Consider the following 25,614-nt stretch of genomic DNA (forward strand, 5'->3'; position numbering starts at 1 on the left):
TGAATCAAGTGGCAACAAAGGGCTTGGTGAAACCTTACCAGTTCACAATCTGACTCACCTCAAACAGCCGTCAATGGCCGCGATAACGCAAACTGAAACATACTCCTTATCAACTATACAATACCTCGACACTAATCCAACATAATTGTGCCGACAATTAAAAGGTTAAATACAATATAACAAACAATATAAATGATGCCGCTAAGCGCCAATAGCCTAATGGTTTCGGGGACGGACTACCGATCTTGCGGTCGAGGATTCGAAACCCGCCATTCGACTATTGTGAACCATATCCTAGCACAAGCCTACAGCTTTGTCGGAATAGTTAAAGGAAATATTAGTAATTTAACAAAAATATACTAATATTTACTATAAAAAAAACTAAACTCGGACTAGTTCAAGTTAAAATTTAACGCTTTATCTATGTTTGACATTTTCTTACAATCCCTCTAGGTAAGTTATGAACCGTTACTAGGTAAGTCGTGCAATGGGATACAGGACAGTCCTTGGCATTACTTAAACAGAATGCTAATCGCAACTTAACAAGTTACAATTTAGAACAACAGAGGATGTACATTATGTTGTGCCAACAGACTACTTTATTTTATACTAGCTGTTGCCCGCGACTTTGTCTACGTAATATAAAGATAAAAGTACGCTATAATATGCCCGTCTATGTCAGGTATCCTTCAGTGAAAATCCGGTCAAAACGTCCCAGTCATTAAGGATATTACCCGGAACGAACACGGCTTGCGGACAAACAGACAAAAAAAATTCAAATGCAATTTTCGATAACAGAAACACAAATACAGCATCTTCCCGAAATCTGGATTTTTTTCTTTTGATATAACAGACAGACACTCCAATTTTATTATATGTATAGATTTCTTAGAATGTTCGTCAACAAAAGGGTTGTATTACATTTAAACAGAGTTGTTACGTTTTCTAATATGTCGGCGAATCCGCCAAATCCCCGTCCGGACGATGACGTCATAAACAACCGGACATGAGGGGGCCGGTATCAACCGGATATTGGCGCGCGACGCCGGATTTGCGCGGGAAAACAACCACGCTTTGTCGCGTTATTACAAATTATACTTGCGAAGAAATGATTTCTAAGTTAATATTTTTATTTTTTCATTCTTTCGCTTATTTTGTAAGCTCTAAATGAAATTAGAATTTTCAATTTACTGCGATTAACGCTAAAAAAGCGCTTTTTCCGTTAATTATTATTTCCGCGAGTTCCAAACGCCCACAACGATATAAAAACTCTAAAAGTTTTTATGAAAGCGATTTTAGCAACGCTCTAATTGATGCTCAAAGTCGAAAATTGGCCAATTAGGAAAATATGCGATGTTTCAGCACCACTCAGCTCGCCGCACAAATTGAGACATCAAGTAAAACCTCTGGACTGTTATTACTTGTGTTTGATAACAGACCTATCATCAGTATAATACTGAGGAACAATTACATTTATACCAGGCCAATTAGGCTTACTGAGAGGAAAGTCTTTTGACAGACGTAAATTACTTGTGTTTGAGTTTTGAATATTCAATCAATATCTGCGAGTGCCGTCTGCACAGACGATTTGTCTGCATCTTCCCACGCGCTGCTACTCCGGTGGCGCCACCTACAGAGAGAAAATGGCAATTAACCAACCAGTCGGGGTTCGACCTCCCGCTGACCGGTCTCTATTGCAAATACGTAAAATAAAAATGTTTTACATTTACTAAAATTCTGTTAATCCCAAACGAAATGAAATACCATAGAATTGTGTGTTTTTAATATCTTGACAGATACCGAAAGGATGTAATGGCGTTCGTTTTGAAACCCATAGAAGCAAAGATCTAACGCCTCATTTGAATCTGCTTATAAATGTTTGGGTGAATAAAATACTTCTGTTTCGTCCCAAGTTCGAGTCCTATTTACAACCATAGACATATTATCTTTAGAAGTTTTCATAAATTAAAACATAATTAAAAACCACTACCATTATAATCCATTTAAAATACGTATGTTGGTTGTCTGTGTCCCTGAGTAACGTATCGTATCCAGATATAAACAAAACAAGTTTTTGCGTGGGACGCGCTTCGCACACCGTTAGTTCCCCGTTTGGTAACCCACCATTGCACTAATGATAACTCATTAGGGTTGTCACACCACACAAAACTAGTAGAAAACATAATATTGCTATTTACAATAGAACTAAATTGCATATGTCAAGTAATATATGGTTACTATTGCTTGTTTCATGTGCTTTTTTAATTTTTTTTTCTGTTATTAAGATAACAGAAAAAAAATACTTTCTAATAATAGCTATTCTAAGTGAGATGAAAAAATGAAATAGATAATATTTGGCTTATTCAGCTGCCAACCCTATATGCCGGTGACAGTAATCGCTGTATAAATAAACTTTGACTCACCTTAAGCTCTCCGTTTTAACTTCTGTTAACAGCGTTAACTTTAACCATATCTTTCCATACTATTAAGGTAATACTATACTTATTAAATATTGTGCATTTTAACGATAAGCAAAATTAACTATAATTTTAGTCAAAACAACTTATTAAATTCAAAGTTTTATCTAAGTGAGCGGATTAAAATTAAAGAACCAAAGCTCTAATCCTTTTCATTTTAAACAAGATCTCAACTGTTTATTTTCTAGAATTTTCTAGACTTAGGTTTATTCTGTATCATTACAAGTCTAGTTATAAAGCGGGCACAAAGTACCGGTGCCTAATCAGGCATATCGTAAGGCGCGTGCGGCCAACACGGCGCGGGGTAATTACTTCCCGATGCTCTCGTATTATTTATTTGTACTACTATGTATATTTCTATTGCTTTGCTAAATTATCTAGCCTTATTAAGTACACTGTACTTTTAAACAATTAATATAATTGTAACTAGCGATATTAATTTAATTATGAACTAGAGGGCCGCCAGAATGGCGGGCAAATCATCAATCCTTCTGACATTGACAGCTGTCAGTTAGAGATGTGACATTTATGCCAATAATCTAGTGTTGCGCCAATTCTATAGCGCGGTACTAATTTTTTTCTTAACAGTACCATGTAGTCTACAAACTCGATTAGGTCATTCAAAATGTACTATATTTTTAGTGATAAATTCGCACCTCCTTTGTTTCGTACAAAGTTTGATAACAGTCCATAAGAAAGTATTTTACCTGGCACCTGGCACCTGGCACCTCTCAGCGCCCTGTTCTAACATTAATAAGTTCGTTAAAGTTTGCGCCTCAACAAGGGTAACGACCCCTCTGATCTGATGAAAGTATGGAAGGGGGAATAAATAATCTAGTGGTACAAGTGACCTTGTTAGATTTACTTCCTTAATTCCCGCCGTTTTCAAATGACAGTTGACATTTAGTTTTTTAAAGGCAAAGATTGTTATCGTTATGCCAGTGTCTGTTCTTCCAGTTACATTCAATTATAATTTGTAAATAAATACAAGTTATTTTAATAATCTATATAAGTTAGTAGTGTAGCTCTTGTTTTTTAATTATTCAATATATTCTTAGCAAATTGTAGACTATACAACACAATTATTTTAATTAATGTCATAACGCATAACTGAAAGTAATAGCTTTAATGATCGTCATAAAATAAACAAACACTACTAAATAAGGAAAAATTGAGGTTAACTGCAGCTTTTAATTGCTAGTGATTTACTTGAAAGTTATTTTTTTCTTATAAATAATGGAAATATATGTTCACACACAATGCAACATAACGAGAGCTTGTATTTGTTACATATTCATCTATTTATATATATATGAAATTACGATAAAAAATATGCTTGCAAAGAGGTGTTGAAAATATAAATTTTACCGCAATACAGTCCATTATAACCTTAACGGATTCTCCCCGGGATGTGGGAAATTTTCTTTATTTATGACAACACTTAAAAGTGTCCCTCGCGGACACAAATATCCGTCTGGCGGATCCTGCCATATGTCACCTGTTACAAGGAAATATCTCCAGACGTCCTCGCTGACAGATTCGCGCTGTTATGAGCTGGAAGATTTGTTACTCACTCTGGTACCGAGTTTTATTATAGTTTACACGTCACGAAACGTAACTTAAACTTAGCTAGATAAGCAAAATTAATCTTAGCTGTGACTAGATTCCCTTCATTGGCTTGAAATCTTTGTCTATACTAATGTCATAAAGAGGAAAGATTTGTTTTTTTGTAGGTATTGAAATAACTCAAAAACCACTGGGCCAATTTTAAAAATTCTTTCATCATTAGAATGGTTATTTATCTGTGAGTAACATGGGCTATATTTTTAAATTTTACGCGGGCGAAGTCTCGACCAACAGCTAGTTTTAAATGTAAATGTGAATCTAATATTACACTGAGTTTGTAAGTCAATATTTTAAAACTTTAGGTTACTATTTAACAAACCCCAATATTGTAAGAAGGTATAACTGTATACATAGTAATCACAATTTTTGGGGGTGAATAGGGGTAGTTATCTTAACACGGCATCACCCGGAACGGACAGCTGACGTACCCGGGTATACCCGGCTTCACCCGGTTCAAATCTTTTGTTATCCTGAGGAAAAATCTCTTAATAGACATGCAAGGGGATACAGAGGCCGTTCATTTTCTTCGTTATTACGTTTATTTCGTTTTTATCTCTGACAATTTCTGTTTATTTTCGGGACTAAAATAACACTCGTTTATCTCAAATTCAAATATGAGTTTCAAGATTAAACCGTTGATGGCAACGTATTCCGCGAAATTGTATGAGCATTGCAATTATTATTAGCAATATGCATTTGTACTCTGTGGTTTTGATGTGAAAATTAGTAACCTATGCTATTATAATAAAGCGTAAACACACACTTCCTTGTTGCCTAAAATGTCAGCAATTACAGCATATTTTTGAATAATTCATTTTTTATTTCCCTACACATACGACATGCTTTAGGCTATATATTTTCACGACATTAAACTTAGGAAGTAAATATTTTGGACAAAAACCCTAATGTGGGAAAGAGAGCTAAGTTGCTGCCAACATCAAGAAAGCAAGATTGCTAAGGATTGTCATGTCATGTTAGTTGACATTTGCTATTGATAATTTGACAAATGTAAACAATAAAATAAAATTTTCATAATTTCATGGGGAAGAAGCCGCACGGGAAGAGCTAGTAAGAACTAATATGGAAAAGTTAATAAGATATTTGCATGATTACTAAACTAAACAATATAAAAATATCTGAGTTTAATATATAAATATCAATAATACTATTGTTTAGCAAAAAAATGATTTGAAGTTAAGGTATTTCGTTCATATCGGAGTGACCGATCTTTGGGCAAGCTGCTCCGAGCCGACACGCCCCCTAGTGGTACTCTTGAAACTTATATCTACTCCGAACTTATGTTTTATTTAATAAGTTAACGTAAATGACTTATTGAACACCTTTTTGTTGGTAGAAGGAATGAAAACTTTACCTCTATACAAGTGAAAACAATCGAATACTCTGCGAATTATATTGTTTTGTGTCGCTTTGTGTCGTGACTTTCGCTATCTCGTCGTGGATCTACCAGGAAAGAACTAGGTGGCGCTCGTGTGCTTTCGCATTTCCTCTTTCACTCCCTACTAAAGGAAATGTAGCCTTATATTATAATGTATATCACTACAATCCGTGTGAGCTATTAAAATTATAAACTACTAGCTGTCGCACGCGACTCCGTCTGCGTGAAATTAAATATTAAGTTTTTGGTTTATTTCATTATAATCAAACAAACAAGGCTTTCCTCATTTTCGTATAGATAATAAATACATAAAATAGAAGATTTAATAATTTAAAGGAATTATCAAATCAGTAAGGCCTATTATCTCTCAATATGAGTTAACAATACCAATAAGTAGATAAATAAAAATAACTTTAGCCAGTTCAACCGTCATCCAACGTATAAAGTTATCAAGTTAACTATCAGGGCCACAGGAGGGAGCCACTACGAAACCGGCAATTACTTAATCCTACAAATTAATAACGCCAATCATTCTATTAAGCTTAGTTATCACTTATAACTTAATTATTCCGAACTTTTTGTTACTACAAGTTAAGTTTGTGATTAAATTTAATACGATACAGTTAGAAATTGATATTTTTACCAGTGTGTTAAATATACCTTTTAAAACAATATTTTGTTTTATACAAGTGTTTCAGTAATATAATTTTACGATAAATTTGTCATTCATATGAAAAAGTATATAAACCAAAGTAAACCTACCTTAACATATATCTTTATTCCGTGCGCAGCATTGTAATGTATGATAATTGTAAAAGAATCGGTGTTTATAAGGAAAAGTCGGAACTAAGCCAACTGGAGCACGCGGTCAAGTCACCTTCGTACTTATGGAAGGATGCTTCTATATGCAATATAGTATGTACAATCTATACTTCTATACATAATATAATAAAGCGTAAACACACACTACTTTATGGCGGAGGATGTCAGCAATCACTGCATATTTAAATAATTATTTCTTTAATAAAAAGCCCTTCACTTACGTCATGCTTTAGGCTATACATTTTCACGCCATTTAACTTAGGAGGACATTTAACCATTTTTACATATTTTGGATAAAAACTCTAATGTGGGAAAGAGACCATAAGTTGCTGCCAACATCAAGGAAACAAGTTTGCCGAGGTTTGTAATGTCATGTCATTTTGACATTTACTATTGATAATTTGACAAATGTAAACAATGAAATAACATTTTCATAATTTTATGCCGCACGGAACAGCTAGTATAGTAAAATGTACATGTACATTACTTAAAAAGAAACAAACTGAACTCCAACTGCCCTCCCCCGCCATGTGAACCAGGCAGACAACCACTACTAGTAGTCAATAGACTATTCGTAATCATTACACTACATGTAGTCAACACACTGCATATAGGTCAATACACCACACATATTATTTTTTAGTTCAAATGGACTTTAACTGTAATCACTAAAGAACATTAACACTTCGCTTGCCTTTTAGATTTTAGCTTTTAGCTTTGAGCAGACAACTAACTTCTCTAAACACAAAGCATAAACATTTTCGCAAAAGCTTAATTCAACTTAGTTGCTCTATCATATTTTGCGGTTGTACATTTTGATGTTTTATTATAATTACAATTGCAATGGTTCATTACGTACACGATGTTATCAATAAAACCACAATAATAAATATTATACTGTAGTCAATAATACACCACAAAATATACACAATTCATATAAAATTGACCGTAATATTCACATTCGCAATATGTCACCGTCAAATTGTTGGATTCATCTGTTTTTAACCTCCGAGATATTACTTGATACAAGTGTCTTACTTAGTTTATAAAAAGTAAAGAATGTCTTAAGTGTAGAAAGTGATATAGATTGTGGTGACAAACCGCACGGACTTGCTATATTTTTTTGCGTCAAGGGATAAATTGCTGGCTTGGGAAAATATATTTAAAGTAAACCTCGCAATCTATTCCTAGGACGTGCCACAGAGTAAATAAAACACACACTACTATATAATAAATAATATTGTTTACTGAAGTCCTTAAAGTGATTCAAATGTATGTATAGTAAGTAAAGAAATATATATCCGATTAAAAATACAAATAGACATGTGATAATGATATCAATACTGCACGGGAAGCGATAAGAGCGGCCTCTACATTAATCTGCGCTGTAACCCGACCTGGGCACACAAGGCCGGCCCTAAAAGGTCACTGCCAACACAAGATCCCTTCGCGGTCCGCACGTCGCCCGCACGCTGCCCGCCACGCCAACGCATTGTAAATCCTGTTCCTTAGGTAATCCGTTAAAGGACAAGGGAACTCGTATATGTGTACATAGTCATACGTCTTATATCAAAAAAAACTGTAAGAGACAGTTACTTACACAATAGGAGATATTACGTCTGCAGATTGTTTTATGATCTTTAGAGATGATTCAATCACATCATCCTCGTTCCCTTCGTAGTGATGGCACACTATGTACTACATTACCGTAATCCGTGTATGTATATTTATTATTTTTAATTACAGCGTGTACGAGCATTCACCACATCACTGGAAGAGCTTGCCGCCCGCGTGCAGGCGGCGGAGGCGGCCCGAGCCAGCTGGCGTGCTCCGGGCGACGCGCGGGATGCCCGGGCGCAGCTGGACGCGGTGTCACGCGCGCGGGCGCAACTCCCGCCCCTGCGCCGACTGGCTGACGAGCTGCGGGCCCAGGCTCAGCATCTCGCTAGAGACAATGTACAGCTACCAGACCACTTGAGAGCACGACTTGATGACCTAAATGCAAGGTAAGGCTTATAAAATATTTTGGTTAAAGTTATGACTTCTTAAGTGATCCTGGTCAATCATAGGCACCATAGACAAAATATAAATAATGTAACACTATTCCCGATATTCAAACGTGGGCAGTTTGCGAAGACCTTGTTTTCCCCGACGCCGTGCGACCTCAATACCTGGCGAATGTCAAGCGCGCCATCTCATGCCACGCCTGTCATGTTACACACGACTTGTGAAGGTTCCGACTGCATGAATACATTCAATGGAGTTGTATTGATGAAAGATACTACTTGTTGGTTTTTTATTGAAACTAAGCTAGTGTTGTTCGATCGCTCTTTAACAACGACCATATCAACATTTTATTAAGATGAGTAATAGGCTGCCGTTGTAGTAGTCGTAAATTGGTACATAATGTTGATTTTGTATCACAATTCTACACTTAGCGTCTAATATATTTCATAACAATCTTGAGTTAGACCGAAAGATTATTTATTCCTCATTCTTAAAGAGCTATCTTATTTCGATGATCGTTTAAGGCTAAATGCAATCTTCGAACCATCATTGTTAAATATTTATATAATTATGTGTTTGCAGAGTGTCAGCGCTGAGCGCGGGCGGGGAGGAGCGCGCGCGGCAGCTGGCAGGCGTGGCGCGCGACGGGGGTGCCGGCGCCGCCCAGGGCTTCCTCGCCGGCTCCGTGCGCCCGCCCTGGGAGCGCGCGGTCACGCCCGCCAACGTGCCCTACTACATCAAGTGAGTATCAACACAGAAGACCATGATAGAAGACATATTACCATAATTTACGTCTTGTATGGAAACTTGTGTACAATGTAAACGGTACCTGTGACGTGTTTCAGTCACGAGCTGGAGACGACGCACTGGGACCATCCGAAGATGATTGAACTGATGACGTCACTGGCGGACCTCAACGAGGTTCGCTTCTCCGCGTACAGGACCGCGCTCAAGTTACGCGCCGTGCAGAAGGCACTCTGCAGTAAGTTTTACCACTAACATATGTACATTTAATGATGCACGCTGGTTATATTGTAACGTCAATACCCTGCGAAGTAATACACTCACTAACGTCAGATAAACACAAAAGATTGCTAGAGTATATGAATATCAAATCAACAAGGACAGAGTGGAGGACAATGACAAGTAAAGTGATCCTCTACGCTACCGCATACATTATCCCGCGAGCGTGATGCCGCATGAATACGCAGCTCGGCCTGAATATGCATACTGTATGCATATGCATTTCTATGGGAAACATCCAGGGTGAAGATTTTGTAGTAAGACGTTTCAAGAGTATGTACTTACAATTCCGATAAAAGTAAATAACAAATATTTAACAGATACTGGCCATTTTATTTTATTGAAAAAACAATAATTTAAATTCAAAAATCGAATTCCAAAGATTAGTCAATCACACAACTGTTGTGCGATTGTCGATTGTGTCGCAGTCAATTCAACTGTTTAGTTGCACAACTAACAATCGAGTAGTGTACCTCCATATAAACTCATAGGCATCAAAGCGGGACTAAACAGTTGTGGGATAGTTTAGTTTCAGTTCTGCGCACGTTCTTGTCGTTTGACATTTTTAGATGGCTTGAGACGTTTTGATTTATGTATTTAATATGTTGTAACTTTGTAGTGTAACTATGATAGGTAATATTATTCGTGTTGTTTCAGTGCACATGCTGCAGCTGGGCGGCGCGCTGGAGGCGTTCGACGCGCACGGGCTGCGCGCGCAGAATGACCGCCTCATCGACATCCCGGACATGATCACCGTGCTCACCTCGCTCTACGAGGTACACTCGCCGCCGCACGCGGTTGTACACTTACGAAAACTTTGACTTGCACTTTAAAATCCACCAGTAAAAACTTTTATTTAAAGTATATTAGTAGACGATGTTTTGATTAAATAAAAATAACTGTAGGTTTACCGTATTCCTGACTATTTAATAATGAAATACGTTGCTATAAAACTAACTTAAAATTATCATTTTAAGTAGCAAAAAACTAGATTTTTTACCTGAATGTACTATGGTAGAGCTCTCAATAACTTTATTATGAAATACTAGCTGTTGCCCGCGACTCTCTCCGCGTGGTATTAAAAAAAAACGAAAGTGTTCTATGTGTGTCTATGTGTTCTTCCAGAATATCTTCTACATCTAAACCAAATTTCATAGAAATCCGTTCAGCCGTTGAGGCTACAAACTCTAACAAATATTCATCCATCTAAACTTTCGCATTTATATTAGTATGATAACTTTATGTGTGTCCGTTCCCAGGTGATAGCGGCGGAGAATCCTAGTTTAGTGAACGTGCCGCTGTGCCTGGACCTGTCCGTCAACTGGCTGCTGAACGTGTACGACAGCCAGCGCACCGGACAGATCCGCGTGCTCAGCTTCAAGGTCGGCCTCGTGCTGCTCTGCAAGGGACACCTCGAGGAGAAGTACAGGTGACGCACCGACGACATACCTCACTGTACCTGCACACTGCGGCACTGACTTTTAAAAATTAATTGAACTTTTAAGAATACTCTTTAGTTGATTGTATAAAGCATGAACGTATTTGTGAGTTTATTATTAGTCGCTTCGATTTTGAGTTCAATTGGACCTTATGTCAATAGCGTTAAAAGTGTTTATGTAATGACATTGCAGATATCTGTTCCGTCTGATCGCGGACCCGTCCTGCCGCGCGGACCAGAGGAAGCTGGGCTTGCTGCTCCACGACTGTATACAGGTGTGTTATTTGAACAATTCACTGTATTCGAACACATGGGCAATATTACCTTCATCATCATCATCATCACCAGCTCACTATACGTCCCCACCGAGGGGCTCGGAGCCTACCCTAAAGTTAGGGTGACTAGGCCATAGTCAACCACGCTGGCCAAGTGCGGGTTGGTTGACTTCACACATATCTTTGAATTTCTTCGCCGATATGTGCAGGTTGCATCACGATGTTTTCCTTCACCGTAAGAACGTCGGGTAAATTATGTACATATGAAAATTCGAAAAATTGAAAATCACCATCAATCAAATATTACCTTAATAACAAACAATTGTTAATTAGAAAAAAGGGTTTTGTATGTATGTATGTATTGTGTTTTAGGTTCCGCGGCAGCTAGGCGAGGTGGCGGCCTTCGGAGGGTCCAACATCGAGCCCTCCGTGCGCAGCTGCTTCGAGCAGGCCTCCGCCGCCGCGCGCGAGGGCCACGCCGCGGGGGGCCGGGCCACGCTCGACAGGAGGACCGGTGAGACTCCTCGTACATTCAAATGGATTCAAAGTCACATGCACAAAAACTTACATAAAACATTAACCTGTATTTTATGTAACAGTGGGAGATAAGGAGCGCGAGAAAGAGAAGGAGAAGGAGAAAGAGGACAAGGAGAAGAGCGCGGGGCAGGGTGCGGGTGCGGGGCAGGGCGCGGCGGAGGGCGAGGGCGAGGGCCAGCTGCAGCACATCGAGGCGTTCCACTTCCTGCAGTGGCTGCAGAAGGAGCCGCAGAGCATGGTGTGGCTGCCGGTGCTGCAGCGGCTGGCGGCGGCCGAGCCCGCGCGCCACCAGGCCAAGTGCAACATCTGCAAGGACTACCCCATCGTCGGCTTCCGGTACCTCATACTCACTTACTATGCAATTTACACTAATTGGGAAAACTAAACATCCTCGAGTGTCTTATTTTAAGAGAAAATGTAAATTAAATAAACGGATTAAATAGTTTGCCATTATGAAGTAAAAGTAAAGTAAAATTGAAGTATCTTCTTGCGAGAAAAGAAGAAAATAGGAGTAAAAACCGTTAATATATTTTGTTTCTAAACGAGATCAATATATTTTCCAGATACCGTTGCCTGAAATGCTTCAACTTCGACATGTGCCAGAAGTGCTTCTTCAGCGGCCGCAAGGCCAAGAGCCACAAGCTGACGCACCCCATGCAGGAGTACTGCACCGCGGTCAGTGCACACACCTTACACCTGTACAGTCGGGGCACTTCGCGGTGTTCCACTTTAAGAAATGCCTTGTTCCTTGCAACTAGATAAATTCCGCCTCTTAAAAAAAATATATGTATACGATGTGATAAAAATGAAAAGCAATTTATATCATTACATGTCGTCTTAATGCGAACAATTATATACAAACAAAAGACTGGAACTATCAAAGTGACACACCGACATGTTTCCTGATGGTACAATTCAACTGTTTTGTCATTTATTATGTTTATTTCTTCTTAATATTCATCTTATTACCGTTCTATTTTCTTAAAAATGATGTTTTGTGTAATATAGACGACATCAGGCGAGGACGTGCGCGACTTCACGCGTGCTCTACGCAACAAGTTCAAGTCGGCTCGCTACTTCAAGAAGCACCCGCGCGTCGGCTACCTGCCCGTGCAGACCGTGCTCGAGGGTGAGTACCGCTACGTGCAACATGTAACGTTACGCGATACAGCGTGTGTCACAGGCGTGTGTCCGCAGGCGACGCGCTGGAGTCCCCGGCGCCGTCCCCGCAGCACGGCGGCGGCGCGGCGGCCGACGACATGCACTCCCGCCTCGAGCTGTACGCCTCGCGCCTGGCGCAGGTGGAGCTCGGCGCGCGCGCGGCCGACACGCCCGACAGGTAGCTACCGATAATACTCCGACTTCACTTGTAATCTACAAGTCCTAGGTTCCAATACCGCCATACCAATGTGACCTGTAAAGATCATGTCATCACCCTGACGTGATCATGATGTCTGCACATATCAGCGAAGAAATTCATAGACATGTGTGAACCCGCAGTGTTAGTTAAAGTTACCCCTTACTTACGGTAGGCTACTCAGTGGGTGATGATGTACTCGCTATACTGGACAATATGAAAAGCAAGCCAACCACCTAAAATAGAGGTCTTGCTCTATAATTCTCAGGAATTCTAATCTGTTACTTTTAGCTTCCATCTTTATAAAACAAGTCAATATAATATCCGTATCCGAATAAACAAATGTTTTTCAGTAAATATTTTTTCTACAATACTTAATAAATTTAGTTTACCAAGAATAAAGGCAACAATAGTTTCTTTAAGCAACATACCTAAGCCACTTAATTGTTCAAGGAGAATGCCACAATTGAAGTTTCGTCCTTGCTAGTTGTGTCATTGGATTTTAAACTTTGCATCTAGTTGCATAAGGTTGAATGTGCAATGTGCAATGTGGTGTGCACGTTCCAGCGACGAGGAGCACCAGCTGATAGCGCAGTACTGCGCGTCGCTGAACGGCGGCGAGGCGGAGGACGCGCCGCGCTCGCCCGTGCACGTCGTCTCCGGCATCCAGCGCGAGCAGCGCCACGAGCTGGAGGCCATGATACGGTACATCACATGCAGACATGCCCCCACTGACACACATTGTTACGCCTTCTGACATAAACACAGACACTATGATCTTCAATGCTCTCCAATATGTATGATATAGTATCTGATACTTTACTTGTGCACCAATTTGTAGCGAGCTGGAGGAGGAGAACGCGAGCCTGCAGGCGGAGTACGAGCGGCTGAAGGCGAAGCAGACGCCGGGCTCGACGCCGGAGGAGCCGCAGGGCGGGGCGGGGGGTGCGGGCGCGGGCGGGGACCAGGACATGATGGCGGAGGCGCGGCTGCTGCGCCAGCACAAGGGCCGGCTGGAGGCGCGCATGCACATCCTCGAGGAGCACAACCGCCAGCTCGAGGCGCAGCTGCAGCGCCTGCGCACGCTGCTGCACGAGGTACGCGCTGACTCCGCCCACAGACTCCTCCTGCTCCTTGTTCAGTGTTAAAGAAACCTCTTTGTAATCTATCTCTCTTGAAGAACACTTCCTCGCACCGTCTTTCTGCTCTATTATTATGTAAAATCTTAATATTATATAGTAACTGTGTATCTGCTTGTGTGCCAGCCGTCAGTGTCCCCGCCGGCGCGCACTGGCACGCTGCAGACGCGCTCGGTGACCGCCTCGCAGCTGGCCACCGACTCGCCCGCCAAGCTGCACAACGGACTCTACCACGACACGCACACAGGTCAGTACACACACCCTTGATCCTTCAGTCTGTTATGCAGGGATTTCTCATGCTAAATCACTAATGGAGAGTATCGACTGTAAATCCAGCAGTTAATTTGACTTTACGGAAGCAGAATTTATTTTCTTTTGAAATTTCCTTATCGAGTGATGTAAGGATCGGTTGTTTTCTCTGATAAATATCTAGTTATTATTAGTTATAATGATGTATGTGTGTACGCGGCGTGTGCGCAGGCGCGGCGCGCGGCGAGCGCGAGGAGCGCCCCCCGCCGCCGCCGCACGCGCTGCACTCGCTCATGCACTGCGCAGGTCAGCTCACTGCGCACATCACTTCGTTTCTCGTTTTCTGGCATTTGTTTTCGCATGTACAGTCGCGAAAACCCACGGTGTTATTCGTAACAGCACAGTAAAAACCTGTCTTATTGGTTTGTTTCGCATCGTCATCTCAATGTGAACAAAACATTCAAACGAATAGGTGAAACACCGCCTGATTCCCCGACTGTACATTGGCTTCAATTTTCTTTTCGTTGTTTTTATAGGTTTTTTTTTGCTGTTTCTGATTCAATTTTTTTTTTATTGCAAAGAAGGTTAACATTTGTTTTCTACAGATCTAATGTGATCAATGCGATCAATTTCATCGTTTAGAGTTCTAATAGTGTTGTTAAAAGCTTTATTTAGCTGATTGTTTATTTTATCGTTTTAGTTGTTAGCAGCTGGATTCGTTTTGTTTGATTGTTGCATGGTTGTTGTTGTTGCATGGTGTTATTGTTGTCGATATTACAGTTCATTATAATCAAAGGGTATTTTGTTTATCGCAAACCGACCAGGACGCATACCGTGAGGTAATACATTAAAAATCATGTATTTCTTTTATTTGTAACACACTAAACATAAGTAATAAACATAAATTAAAAATAAAACTACTAATTGATACAAAATATTTTCACTTTAACTCTGTTTTAACTTGTTCAATTAAAATTAACTTTAAATTTCACTTTAATATATGTAATGTGGTGATTTAGCGTGTGTAATTACAATTTTCTTTTTAATTGTACTTTTAAAAATCTATTGGCCATTTTGCAATTGTTTATTCATATTGTTTAAATGATGTTGTCAGATGACCTCGGTCGCGCGGTAGAGCAGCTAGTGTCGGTGATGTCGGAGGAGCAGGCGGGGCCGGCCGCGCCGCCGGACTACGCCAACACCAACGGCAACGCAAACAACAACAACAATAACAATGGCACCAGCAAGCCCGCAGACAGCAAGGAGTAACTGCCTGCAGCGCGCGCTCTGGCAACACCCTCACGCCACAGAGTTGCCACAATGGTATTGCTTTATCGGTTATGGCAACACGTTTCTATCCAAATACTGAAATGAATCTTAAATAATTCGATTCATAAACGCTTATAATCTGTTAGTTTGGCGTCTAAGTGTGGCATTTAAGATGATTTTAACATTTTAAATTACATTTCAGTATTCGGTCGTATTTAAAACAACTTTAACTAGTCTCTAAATCTACATTAATAGACAACTTAGAGACTAGTTAATGACTCCTGCAGTTAGTATACTAATTTTCGGCTCATCACTAACACTCGCGCACGTCTGAGTAACACCTTTATACAAGAGCACTAACACTTCATCATCATGTACTAAAAGCGGGCCCCAGCCCAAGGTCCGACCCTGAGGGCTGCCCGCGGGCCATGCGGGGCTAAGTACGCGGATACTTAGCCGCTAATGGCCAAGGGTCCGCCAGACGATACCGTATGCAACGCTTATTTTAGCAATAAGGGCGTGCCATTGTTGCACTACGCGTCGTGATTGAGTCATTCTTACTTCGCTTTACGAAACTACACTCGCGGCAACTCTCCAGTGTTGCCAGAGCGCGAATCAACGAAAAAGACAAAATGTAACCAGCATTTATATATTAAAAATGTACCAAAATTGTCTATACAACTTATTAATCGTTTAAGTACATATCTTGTTAGTACAATGTTCATATAATCATATCACTTTGTAAATTGTCATATCATTTTGCTGTGTATAAAACTGACGCGTGTAAAATATATCACGGAAACGTAACGAATCGCAAAATCGAGTTTTTTTGTCGCAATCGATACAGCTTTTGTAAGCTTTATATCAGGAATGTAGCTTTAAAATCTGTTTTGAGACATTTTATGAAAGGTTCGTAAACAAAGTTCCGGGCGACGCGGCCTGAGTTAGCAGTGTAGGGGTGGGGGGAGGGGGGAGGGGGAGGGGGTGCAGTTGTGCAGTAGTGTAGTGTAGACAATCAATGCTTGTTGTTACATGTTATCGATTTATCCAAAATGTATCGTTAGTTGGAAATATGAATAATCAAGCTTGTACGCGGCGTAGTTATTTTCTGCGCGGAAGTTCCCATCGCGATTGTCTAGCTTTCGATTTTGCTTTATTTTACTGAAGAATAGATAAAACATATCTGAAATTTTGAAACATATCAGTGTTACAATTTTTATGATAATTTGCAAATGTTTGAAATTGAATTTTAATACGGTTGAGTTGATTTTTATAATGGCAATAATGCGATGGGAACTCTCTTTAATCTCCCTTTATTTGGGATCTGAAGTAGTAAATCTTTTTAGCGACTACATATATCGACATTTTGTATCCGCCATGTCTCGTAGGGTATTTAACGGACGCGAGCATTTTCATGTCGCGGTTCGTTTTCAGACGTTTTGTAAGTTGTCTACTGTAAGGCGCCTACCTTTTAGATAAAATATTGGAGAGATGACTTTTATACGAATGTTAAGTGAACTGTTGAAGCTAACTATATTATTAAGGACTTCCGATTTAACCATACCAGGTTATTATTTTATATTTTATTGACGTGTGCAGACATTTTGTTTTTTTGTAAAGCAAGAGGCAGCACGAAATGTTTGTGACGACGGCAACTATATACTTGTTCTTATTTTAATTTATCTAATATAGATTTTAAGAAAAAAGCACAATTTATTGTAACCTTAACGAATGAAATATTATAATTAAATTTACATTAATTATATTGTTATTAATTTTATTTTACTTGTTTAACGTAGGATTTAGTTTTTTTTGTTTCAAAATTATTTTAAACGATACTTATTGCAACTATATTAAAATATACCTACTTTCGCATTTATTTGTATATTTTACTGCGTTTATAATATTTTAGAAGATATCCAAATAAACATTCTGCATAGTTATGATCTGTGACGTTTTATTTTCCTTAACACTATGGTCCAGTTTTTCAACTGAGTTTTGACTAGGCTATAAATGGTTTTAACCTAGCCTAAGAATATTAGAACCTTGGCGTAATGTTGTAAAAAAATCCACAGTATTTTTTTTAATGATTGACTTTTTTATAATAATCCCTGCATAAGCGACACGCTTTAAGCTATTATTATTGTTATCGTCAATTTATCTCAAGAATCGTTACCTCCCCGAATATTAAATAACTTACAAAGATAAAGGGTCTAAAAGGCCTAACTTGATTACAATGAATAGCAACACTTGTTTTTATTTTTAATAACCCCTATTGGCAATTAATTTAAATGTCGATCTCGATATGTGGTTTTGAGGGATTTATTAATAGATGGCGGTAGTGAGTATGTGAAAATTATCAAATATGCCTCCTCTGTATATTTTTAAATCTCTTTGTCATCACCGCTATCTATTGATAGATCCTCAAAACTGCGAATTGTATTTAAATTAATCACCAATAGATGTCATTAAATAATGTAAAGAAGTCATCATTATCATCACCAACCAGCTCACTATACGTCCCTACCGAGGGGCTCGGAGCCTACCCTAAAGTTAGGGTGACTAGGCCATAGTCAAACCACGCTGGCCCACTGCGGGTTCTTCGCCGATATGTGCAGGTTGCATCTCAATGTTATCCTTCACAGTAAGAACGTCGGGTAAATTATGTACATATGAAAATTCGAAAAATTGAAAATCACATTGGCACATGGCGGGATTCGAACCCAAGACCTGTAGATTACATATCAAGTGCTTAAACCACTGAGCCACCGACGCTCATAAGTAAATAATATAAGTAAAGTAAAACAACAAAATAGTATTATTATTTTATTTGGTTAACCACAATAATTACAAGTACATAAAATTCCCGCTTTTCATATACTAAACATTACTTTGCACTTTTACCATACTTATGGATAATTGTTTGCACAAAATCCAAAGTTTAAGCATTTTTGACTCATAGAATAATCTTTGAAACAAAAACACTATCAGGAACAATGGTTTTGAAAACTTAAAATAAAAGTAAACTATAATTAAAATATACAAGAATAATAATTAACCAATAGATATATCAACCAATCCCAACACAGGCTATAAAGCCATAGTTTGAGATTACACTCGTTTTAAACTATTAAATGTTTAAAAATGGCAGTACATAAAATATTTATGTAGAAAACAGGAAAAGTTTAACATTATTAGAAATACTTATGTATTTTATTTTTTCTCCATTCACAATTATAAAGGCAAAAATTATCTCATTAACTTTGGGTTAAAATAAAACTTTGGATTTGGCAAATTATAAATAAAGAATAAAACAGCAATTTCTGGAACAAAACATTGAGGGATTACATACAGAAAACAGCAAAAATAGCAACACAAAAAGTGAGGCGTTTTTACGCCTTACTTTTCATTACGACTTGTTGCGCTTTACTTTTTGCGACGTGTTGCGCCACACTTAGTACGACTCATTGCGCCTCACCTTGTCAAACTAGCTAGTTCAACATTACTATAAATATTTATACTATGTTTAAAACAGAGACAATTATGTTGATGTTGCAATATTGAGGCGCAACAAAACATTTATTTTAATGATCCAAAATATAAGATACTGTTTGAAAAACAGTTGTTATTTATTATCCTGATTTTTTTTTACATTTTCAGGGCAAAAACAGTTAATAATAACATTGTGAATTAAAAAAACTTCATAACATATATTTCTAAGTATTGTTACATAAGAAATTTGCATGCATAATTATTATAAATGTGAATGTTGCTGCAATCCAAGAATATGTAAATTCCTAGAAAGACAAATGAAGAAACAGCTTTCATATTAAAATAAAAACTACAGAATCACATATTTTATCAGCTTAATTAGATTATGTATGTCTATTTACCCAAGGATAGCCAGGGTGTGTCAATTACAAATATAAAATATAAAATTTAGCCATAGCCAACACTGCAATATAGCTTTTAAGTTGAAGACTAAATACTTTTTAAACTATTAGGTCAAAATGCATAACTTTAAGTATAAATTAAATAATAATATTGCATAAACAAGATTAGCAACATTTGATAATAAAAATATCTTAGTTATCAAATTAAACACATTATCAGTATGACCTAGAAAGAATTATACTCGAACAGTAGCAGAATTACCTCCTATACCGTTCATTACATTCTGTATATTAGACTTAGGTCTTCTAAAGAGTAGGACATGGGGTTCAGGGTTGTGGACCATGAAGTGCAGCCAGCCGGGGCTCTGCTGCACCCCTAGGTTGCGCCACTCTGTCTCCGTCATGAGGTGGGACTTTGGCACCAGTCTGGCGAGATCAGGTGGCAAGATCACATGTCTGAAATGGTGTTAACACTTTAATAGTGGTATTTCAGCAAAGGATACATTTACAAAAGAAATTGATTGTTTGAAATGTCTGTAATATAGACCCCATAGATGTACCAAACAATTCCAAAGTAAATTTTTAACAAACTAATTGTAAGAAAACCAAAACATAATGACTTTAAAAAAAGCTGATGAAATGTTTACGCAATGACAATAATGCATTGCTATGCACCTACAATAATTTTTAAAGCAATAACGGTAATAATGGTAACGGTAACCTAAATAACGGTAATAGCAGTAAGCTTCTTGCAGTGGTTTCTACATAAAACAAAACAATATATAGAAAACTTTCAAGTTAGAAACAGTGAAATGTTTCAAAAGCCTCAATGCTGTATGCTTTAATGAATGTGAATGGCTTTCTACGAGAAAATTAAAGTGTCTAGTCTAATCTATGTTTTTAAAAAACATTTTAAAATATACAATACAAGTTATTAATCAATTACACAGACAATATATGCTCGACCATCTTAAACATATGTTTACAATAAGAAGATGAAAATCTGCCACAAAACTCAAACACAGAGGTATTGGAAACAAAATGGTTGTTCTATCGATAGGTAAGAATATCTATAATTAAAAATATAGTACAATAGATAGATATAAAAGAAAGAAAAACATAATCGAAAATTTTCTTACCGATACTCATAAACGTCATCACTGTATCTTTCCGAGTATTGTATTTGATCTACTGGCATCTTTAAAATATTTAAATAACACTATCTTATGCAAAAAAGATTCAATTTAAACTGTACAATTTTCTGATAAGAATAAATATGCTTTTGAATTAGGAAAAAATCAATGCACACAACCAATTCTTAACCGTTCGCTCAGCTGAATTCTGTCAATTTTGACATATCGTTTTTACGAAACATATGACAACTGTTCAAAAACCAAGTATTAGTGGACCTTAATTTAAAATGAACCATGCTTTCTTGTAATAAAAATCTTAATTTATTACCTATTTATCATATTATGATGTCCGATTGTAAAACACAAACATTAATTAAGAAATAAATACATACAACCGAAATCTTTGGCATATTTCACCCATTTTTAAACAAAAGATGTAAATAGTTTTCGAATGTACTTTCCAGTTGGAGGGAATTTTTGGAAGGCACAGTGATATTTTCGACACATCGATTTTTAATCGATTTCTTTTTGCTAGATGCAAGAGAAAAAATGAAGGATTTCTTGCCCATTCAAAAGCCGTCGTTTAACGTCGAATCCAGGAATTAACCAAAATCGTGGTAAAGTAATCCACTTTCGACGTGCTAAACGATGTTTGTTGTGGATTGATAAGGAGGTTGTTACTTAGCTATTTTATAGAAAAAAAAATTGCGCTGTTACTAAATGTTACGCAAGGGGGAAGAGCAAAACCATTGACGTCGTCATTACCTAGGGGGTCATTATTCAATCAGTGCGACCCCACACCACAGCAATTCAATAATGCTTCCCCGGCTTACGGGGCCCAAAAGCTATGCCTTGTTTTAGGACATACTTTTTATTCCTGAAAAAAGTTAATAAAACCACTTAACGTACGTTTACGTACATGATTGACGATTATGTGATTGGTTGCGAATAATTTGGCGTGGGATTTAATAGTCTTTCGTATGATGATTTCAAACAATATTACCATAAGATGAGAATTAAATAGCACTAGTGTTACTTATTATCAATCTATCTGAACATTCAAGGTTGCTAAAATATTTGAATGTGAACTTTGTCCGAAGACTTGGAGCAAGTTTGGTCTCAGCCTGTATCAATTGCCGATAATGAGAACTGGTAATACATTCCCTCTGTGAGCCGGCCCCAGGTCCTTCAGTTGGAGTCCTCGATTCCTCTGCAGCTGTTGTAAGCCAGTCATGAGCACGATCACGCTCGAATTCCTACAAAATCTCCTTAAAGAAGACTATCCCGATGTAGACATCCAAGAATTTGAGGTATGTATACTGAATCATCCACACTATCTATCCTTGCCTCTATCGGAGTCCTTTCTAAATAGATTACATTCGATCTTTTTACTCTTTATGATTCCATTTATCCCAGGGTGCGCCAGGGTCAAATAGAGGGGACAACTACACCTCGATGGTTTACCGAATTTCACTAAAAGGAATTAAAAAGAAAGAAGAAGAATCCGAAAAATGGGAAGGTTCTATAATCTACAAATGTCTACCAGAGAGCGTTTTAAGAAGAGAAGCGTTTAAAAGTGACGAGCTTTTCTGTAACGAAGTGGCATTTTATAATAAAATCTGGCCTACCTTAGCCAAGTTTGAATCACAATGGGATAAAGTCACCCATCCATTTAAATCCATACCTAAATGCTATCTAGCTCAGAGTGACATGGTGATCCTGAAAGACCTGAAGCAACTGGGATTCGTGATGCCAGATCGAAGGCAAGGCTTGACTATCGAGCAATGCTACTTCGTTCTGAAACATTTATCACATTTCCACGCTCTATCAATGGCGATGAAATGTCATAATCCGGAAGGGTTCTACGAATTACTGAACATGCAGGATGGCATCTCTGAAGGTAAGTCATCAACGTAATTCTTATTTATAGATATAACTTTTTAAACAGAGAAGGGGGGCAAACTTGTGGCGATAACACCGGGGTAACCATCGAGTTTAGAGGTACGGATAATTTACAGTAGTCTTGCAACTAGGAACATGTTTTTCATATTCATTGAACAAAATACAGGCATTTCAGCTTGCATACCTTTTAAAATTATTCTTATCTATTAAAATGTCTTTACCAGTATTCTTTGTACCGGAAAACGTGGATTACTACAGAAGTTACTACACAGAGGCAATTCAGAACGCAATAGCGATGGTGGAAGAGGAATTACATGATTCCGCAAACAAGGAACTGTATTTAAAGAAATTCCGTGAGTTCGGCAGCGAGGAGACATTCTTCAAGACAATGATGGACCTAGCGGCGCCGCAAGAACCACTCGCCGTCATCTGTCATGGCGACTGTTGGACTAATAATCTGCTCTTCCGCTTCGTCAATGGCGATATCGCTGAGGTATTTAAGCTGAACACTTAGAGTGCGCGCACATCTTTGATTAAACTAACATACAACTGTTAAATCTTGTTTTGATTCCTATCTTATTCTTATTAATAGTATAAATGCGAAAGTTTAGATGGATGGATATATGTTTGTTAGCGTTTGTAGCCCAAAACGGCTAAACGGATCTCCATGAAATTTGGCACAGGTTTGGAGCATAGTCTGGAAGAACACATAGGCTACTTTTTAGCCCTGAAATAGTTACGGTTCCCGTGGGATTCACTGATTTAGTTTTTTAATGTTTACTCGATCATTCTGCAACGGTTCAACATATTTTATTGAAATTTGGCACAGACATAAAACAAAGTCTGGAGTACACATGGGATAAGCTTCATACCCGAGAAGTGTCCGCTTCCCGAGGGATACGTAGCTTTTTGTAATTTATATAGTTTATATGTTTTCTAATACCACGCAGACGAAGTCGCGGGCAACAGCTTGTGGGCTATAAAGGCGAACACTACTCTATTTTTAGGTGTGCATCTAAACAGTTGAATTGGCTACTAAACAATCGACAATCGCACAACAGTTGTGCGTTACTTTAGCTAAAGGGGTGTATCTCTATTAATATCATGTAACGTTATGTAAAAACAATTTGTATAGTAACCGTAAAGTAAATTACTTAAGACGAAAGAGACCATGAATGCTGTAAAGCTGGATGAATGAATGATGTGACTTTCCAGATGTACATAGTGGACTTCCAGCTGGCGCGGTACGCGTCGCCGGCGCTGGACCTGGTGTACGTGATGTACCTGTGCCTGGGCCGCGAGCAGCGCGCCGCGCACCTGCCCGCGCTGCTCGACTACTACACGGACGAGCTGCACGCGCGCCTCGCCCACATGAGCGACGACCACTCCGCCTTCCACACCACGCTCAATAGAGACGCCCTCTTCCAAATGTTAGTCATCTAGGGGGGTGCAGGCCGATGATTAATGGGGACTAGTAGCAAAATGCTTTTTTTTTTTAATGAGAATTCTTCACAAATTTGCCCTTATACTGTTATCTAGGTTTCTTTGTGACTTTTGTTGGTCTAACAATTGACTAATTTGTCAGGGTGCAAGATGAGTTCAAACGCTGCAGTCCATTCGGTCTGGGCATCGCTCTGGACATGTACCCCATCATGACTTGCGACAGCGATGAAGCTCCTAACCTTTATCAGACGAAAGTAAGTTTATTAGGAGTAGATTTCATTTTCATTCAGGCATTTCTGTAAAGCAAAGGTTTCAAGAGATATATGTTCCAGGAGAGTGAGGTTAGCTCGCACGACTGCGTGCGGCCGGTGTGGACCTCCAACGCAATCTGCAGGAAGAAGATGACGGACCTCGTGCAGGAGTTGGTGGACGGAGACCTGCTATAATTTATACGTTATTGTTGTATATTTATTTATTTACTGTGATTATTGGATAATAAACAATAATTTATTAGTAATTCTTTTATTTAATACTACCTTTTGCCCCCGACTCCGTCCGCATGGAATTAAAAAAAGTAGGTGTTCTTCCGCACTACGTTCTACATCCGTGCCAAATTTCTTCGATATCTGTTTAGACTACAACTCTAACATCCATCCATCCATCTAAACTTTCACATTCATAATATTCTTAATAAATTATTATTATTATTTATGACAAGTGTGAAGTAGGAAGTATGTTAATAGTTGGAATTTAACTGTCAATTATTTTATGTTTTTTCTGAAGGGAAAGTAAATAAAAGCACAATTATGTGTAGTATAAAATTGTATTGTATATTGTTTAGTAAATAAACAGATACAACAAGAGATTGGTGTTAAAACTTACGTTTATATAAATTTTACTTTAACATGCGATCTAAATATATTTTGTGACGAGACATTTTATTACGAATAACTATTTATAAGATATATCAGATCTTTTCTAACGTAAAAAACTATTTTATAATTAAATTTATGATTTTTAGAATATCTATTTACTCAAACGTTGCTGGTTTTGTTCTTATATTTTATAATGAATATAATAATAGCACATTTTACCCTAGAATGTGGGAAAATTGTTTATCGTTAGTAACATAAAAAATATAAGTTTACCCGTACATAATCGTGGCACAATAATTTAAAAACGTGTAAAGCTTATTAATTTATATCAATGATATTCTTATAAAGTATAAATAGCGTACGGGCCAAATTTGTAGACTACAGTTGTTTTTTTTATTAAAATATTTGATTCTATGATAACAGATCTATTCCATTATAATATTAAAATAAATCAGTCATTGAAAACTTCAGATTATTTTGTTTAACTTTGAGATTCTAGTAGCACCTTTATCTGAAGATTCCAATAATGTTTTTTGTTTTTAATTTATCGGTTAATATTTTTTTCTTTAATACTTTCTGACTTCATACAACGAGGAGTAATAAACAGTTCCTGTACAAAGTTCAATTTGGTTCACTTGACACTGGCTCTGACACTGGGTTGTGACGTCACTCCGGGAGCCCCTCTCCCCTTCGAGGCCTGCGTGGGCCTCATGAAGCCCGACGTCCTCGGCACCGTCTTGACGGGGGGTCTTG

At 38.1% G+C, this 25,614-nt stretch overlaps 4 protein-coding genes across 6 annotated transcripts in view; 2 read left to right on the forward strand and 2 right to left on the reverse strand.

The window, feature by feature from the left end:
• Positions 1 to 17,375, forward strand: part of LOC106110149 (dystrophin) — a 191,479-nt gene extending 174,104 nt beyond the window's left edge. For all 3 annotated transcript variants that reach the window (XM_013291864.1, XM_013291866.1, XM_013291865.1), the window contains 15 exons: positions 8,068 to 8,327; positions 8,911 to 9,069; positions 9,174 to 9,310; positions 10,009 to 10,127; positions 10,611 to 10,780; positions 10,983 to 11,064; positions 11,437 to 11,578; positions 11,664 to 11,937; positions 12,165 to 12,276; positions 12,610 to 12,730; positions 12,799 to 12,940; positions 13,526 to 13,663; positions 13,800 to 14,055; positions 14,224 to 14,344; positions 15,461 to 17,375. In XM_013291864.1, the coding sequence (XP_013147318.1) occupies positions 8,068 to 8,327; positions 8,911 to 9,069; positions 9,174 to 9,310; positions 10,009 to 10,127; positions 10,611 to 10,780; positions 10,983 to 11,064; positions 11,437 to 11,578; positions 11,664 to 11,937; positions 12,165 to 12,276; positions 12,610 to 12,730; positions 12,799 to 12,940; positions 13,526 to 13,663; positions 13,800 to 14,055; positions 14,224 to 14,344; positions 15,461 to 15,615 (2,388 nt within the window). In that variant the 3' untranslated portion in view covers positions 15,616 to 17,375. The remainder of the gene's footprint in view (positions 1 to 8,067; positions 8,328 to 8,910; positions 9,070 to 9,173; positions 9,311 to 10,008; positions 10,128 to 10,610; positions 10,781 to 10,982; positions 11,065 to 11,436; positions 11,579 to 11,663; positions 11,938 to 12,164; positions 12,277 to 12,609; positions 12,731 to 12,798; positions 12,941 to 13,525; positions 13,664 to 13,799; positions 14,056 to 14,223; positions 14,345 to 15,460) is intronic.
• A 1,053-nt stretch (positions 17,376 to 18,428) lies between these two features.
• LOC106110133 (cyclin-dependent kinases regulatory subunit) lies at positions 18,429 to 20,860 on the reverse strand. The gene is made up of 2 exons (XM_013291846.1): positions 20,648 to 20,860; positions 18,429 to 19,964 (listed from the first exon to the last, which is right to left on the reverse strand). Exons 1-2 carry the CDS (start codon positions 20,704 to 20,706, stop codon positions 19,745 to 19,747), a joined length of 279 nt encoding a protein of 92 aa, XP_013147300.1. The 5' UTR covers positions 20,707 to 20,860; the 3' UTR covers positions 18,429 to 19,744.
• A 1,005-nt stretch (positions 20,861 to 21,865) lies between these two features.
• On the forward strand, positions 21,866 to 24,432 carry LOC106110116. Its single transcript, XM_013291828.1, has 6 exons — positions 21,866 to 21,951; positions 22,058 to 22,541; positions 22,768 to 23,036; positions 23,759 to 23,973; positions 24,129 to 24,240; positions 24,319 to 24,432. Exons 1-6 carry the CDS (start codon positions 21,874 to 21,876, stop codon positions 24,430 to 24,432), a joined length of 1,272 nt encoding a protein of 423 aa, XP_013147282.1. The 5' UTR covers positions 21,866 to 21,873.
• A 910-nt stretch (positions 24,433 to 25,342) lies between these two features.
• The window catches only part of LOC106110117 (inverted formin-2), a 46,620-nt gene continuing 46,348 nt past the window's right edge, over positions 25,343 to 25,614 (reverse strand). Inside the window, exon 23 of the mRNA XM_013291829.1 lies at positions 25,343 to 25,372. Coding sequence (XP_013147283.1) covers positions 25,343 to 25,372 — 30 coding nt within the window. The remainder of the gene's footprint in view (positions 25,373 to 25,614) is intronic.

Source organism: Papilio polytes, unplaced genomic scaffold, assembly GCF_000836215.1.
Source record: "Papilio polytes unplaced genomic scaffold, Ppol_1.0 DF820844.1, whole genome shotgun sequence".
Lineage (NCBI taxonomy): Eukaryota > Metazoa > Arthropoda > Insecta > Lepidoptera > Papilionidae > Papilio > Papilio polytes.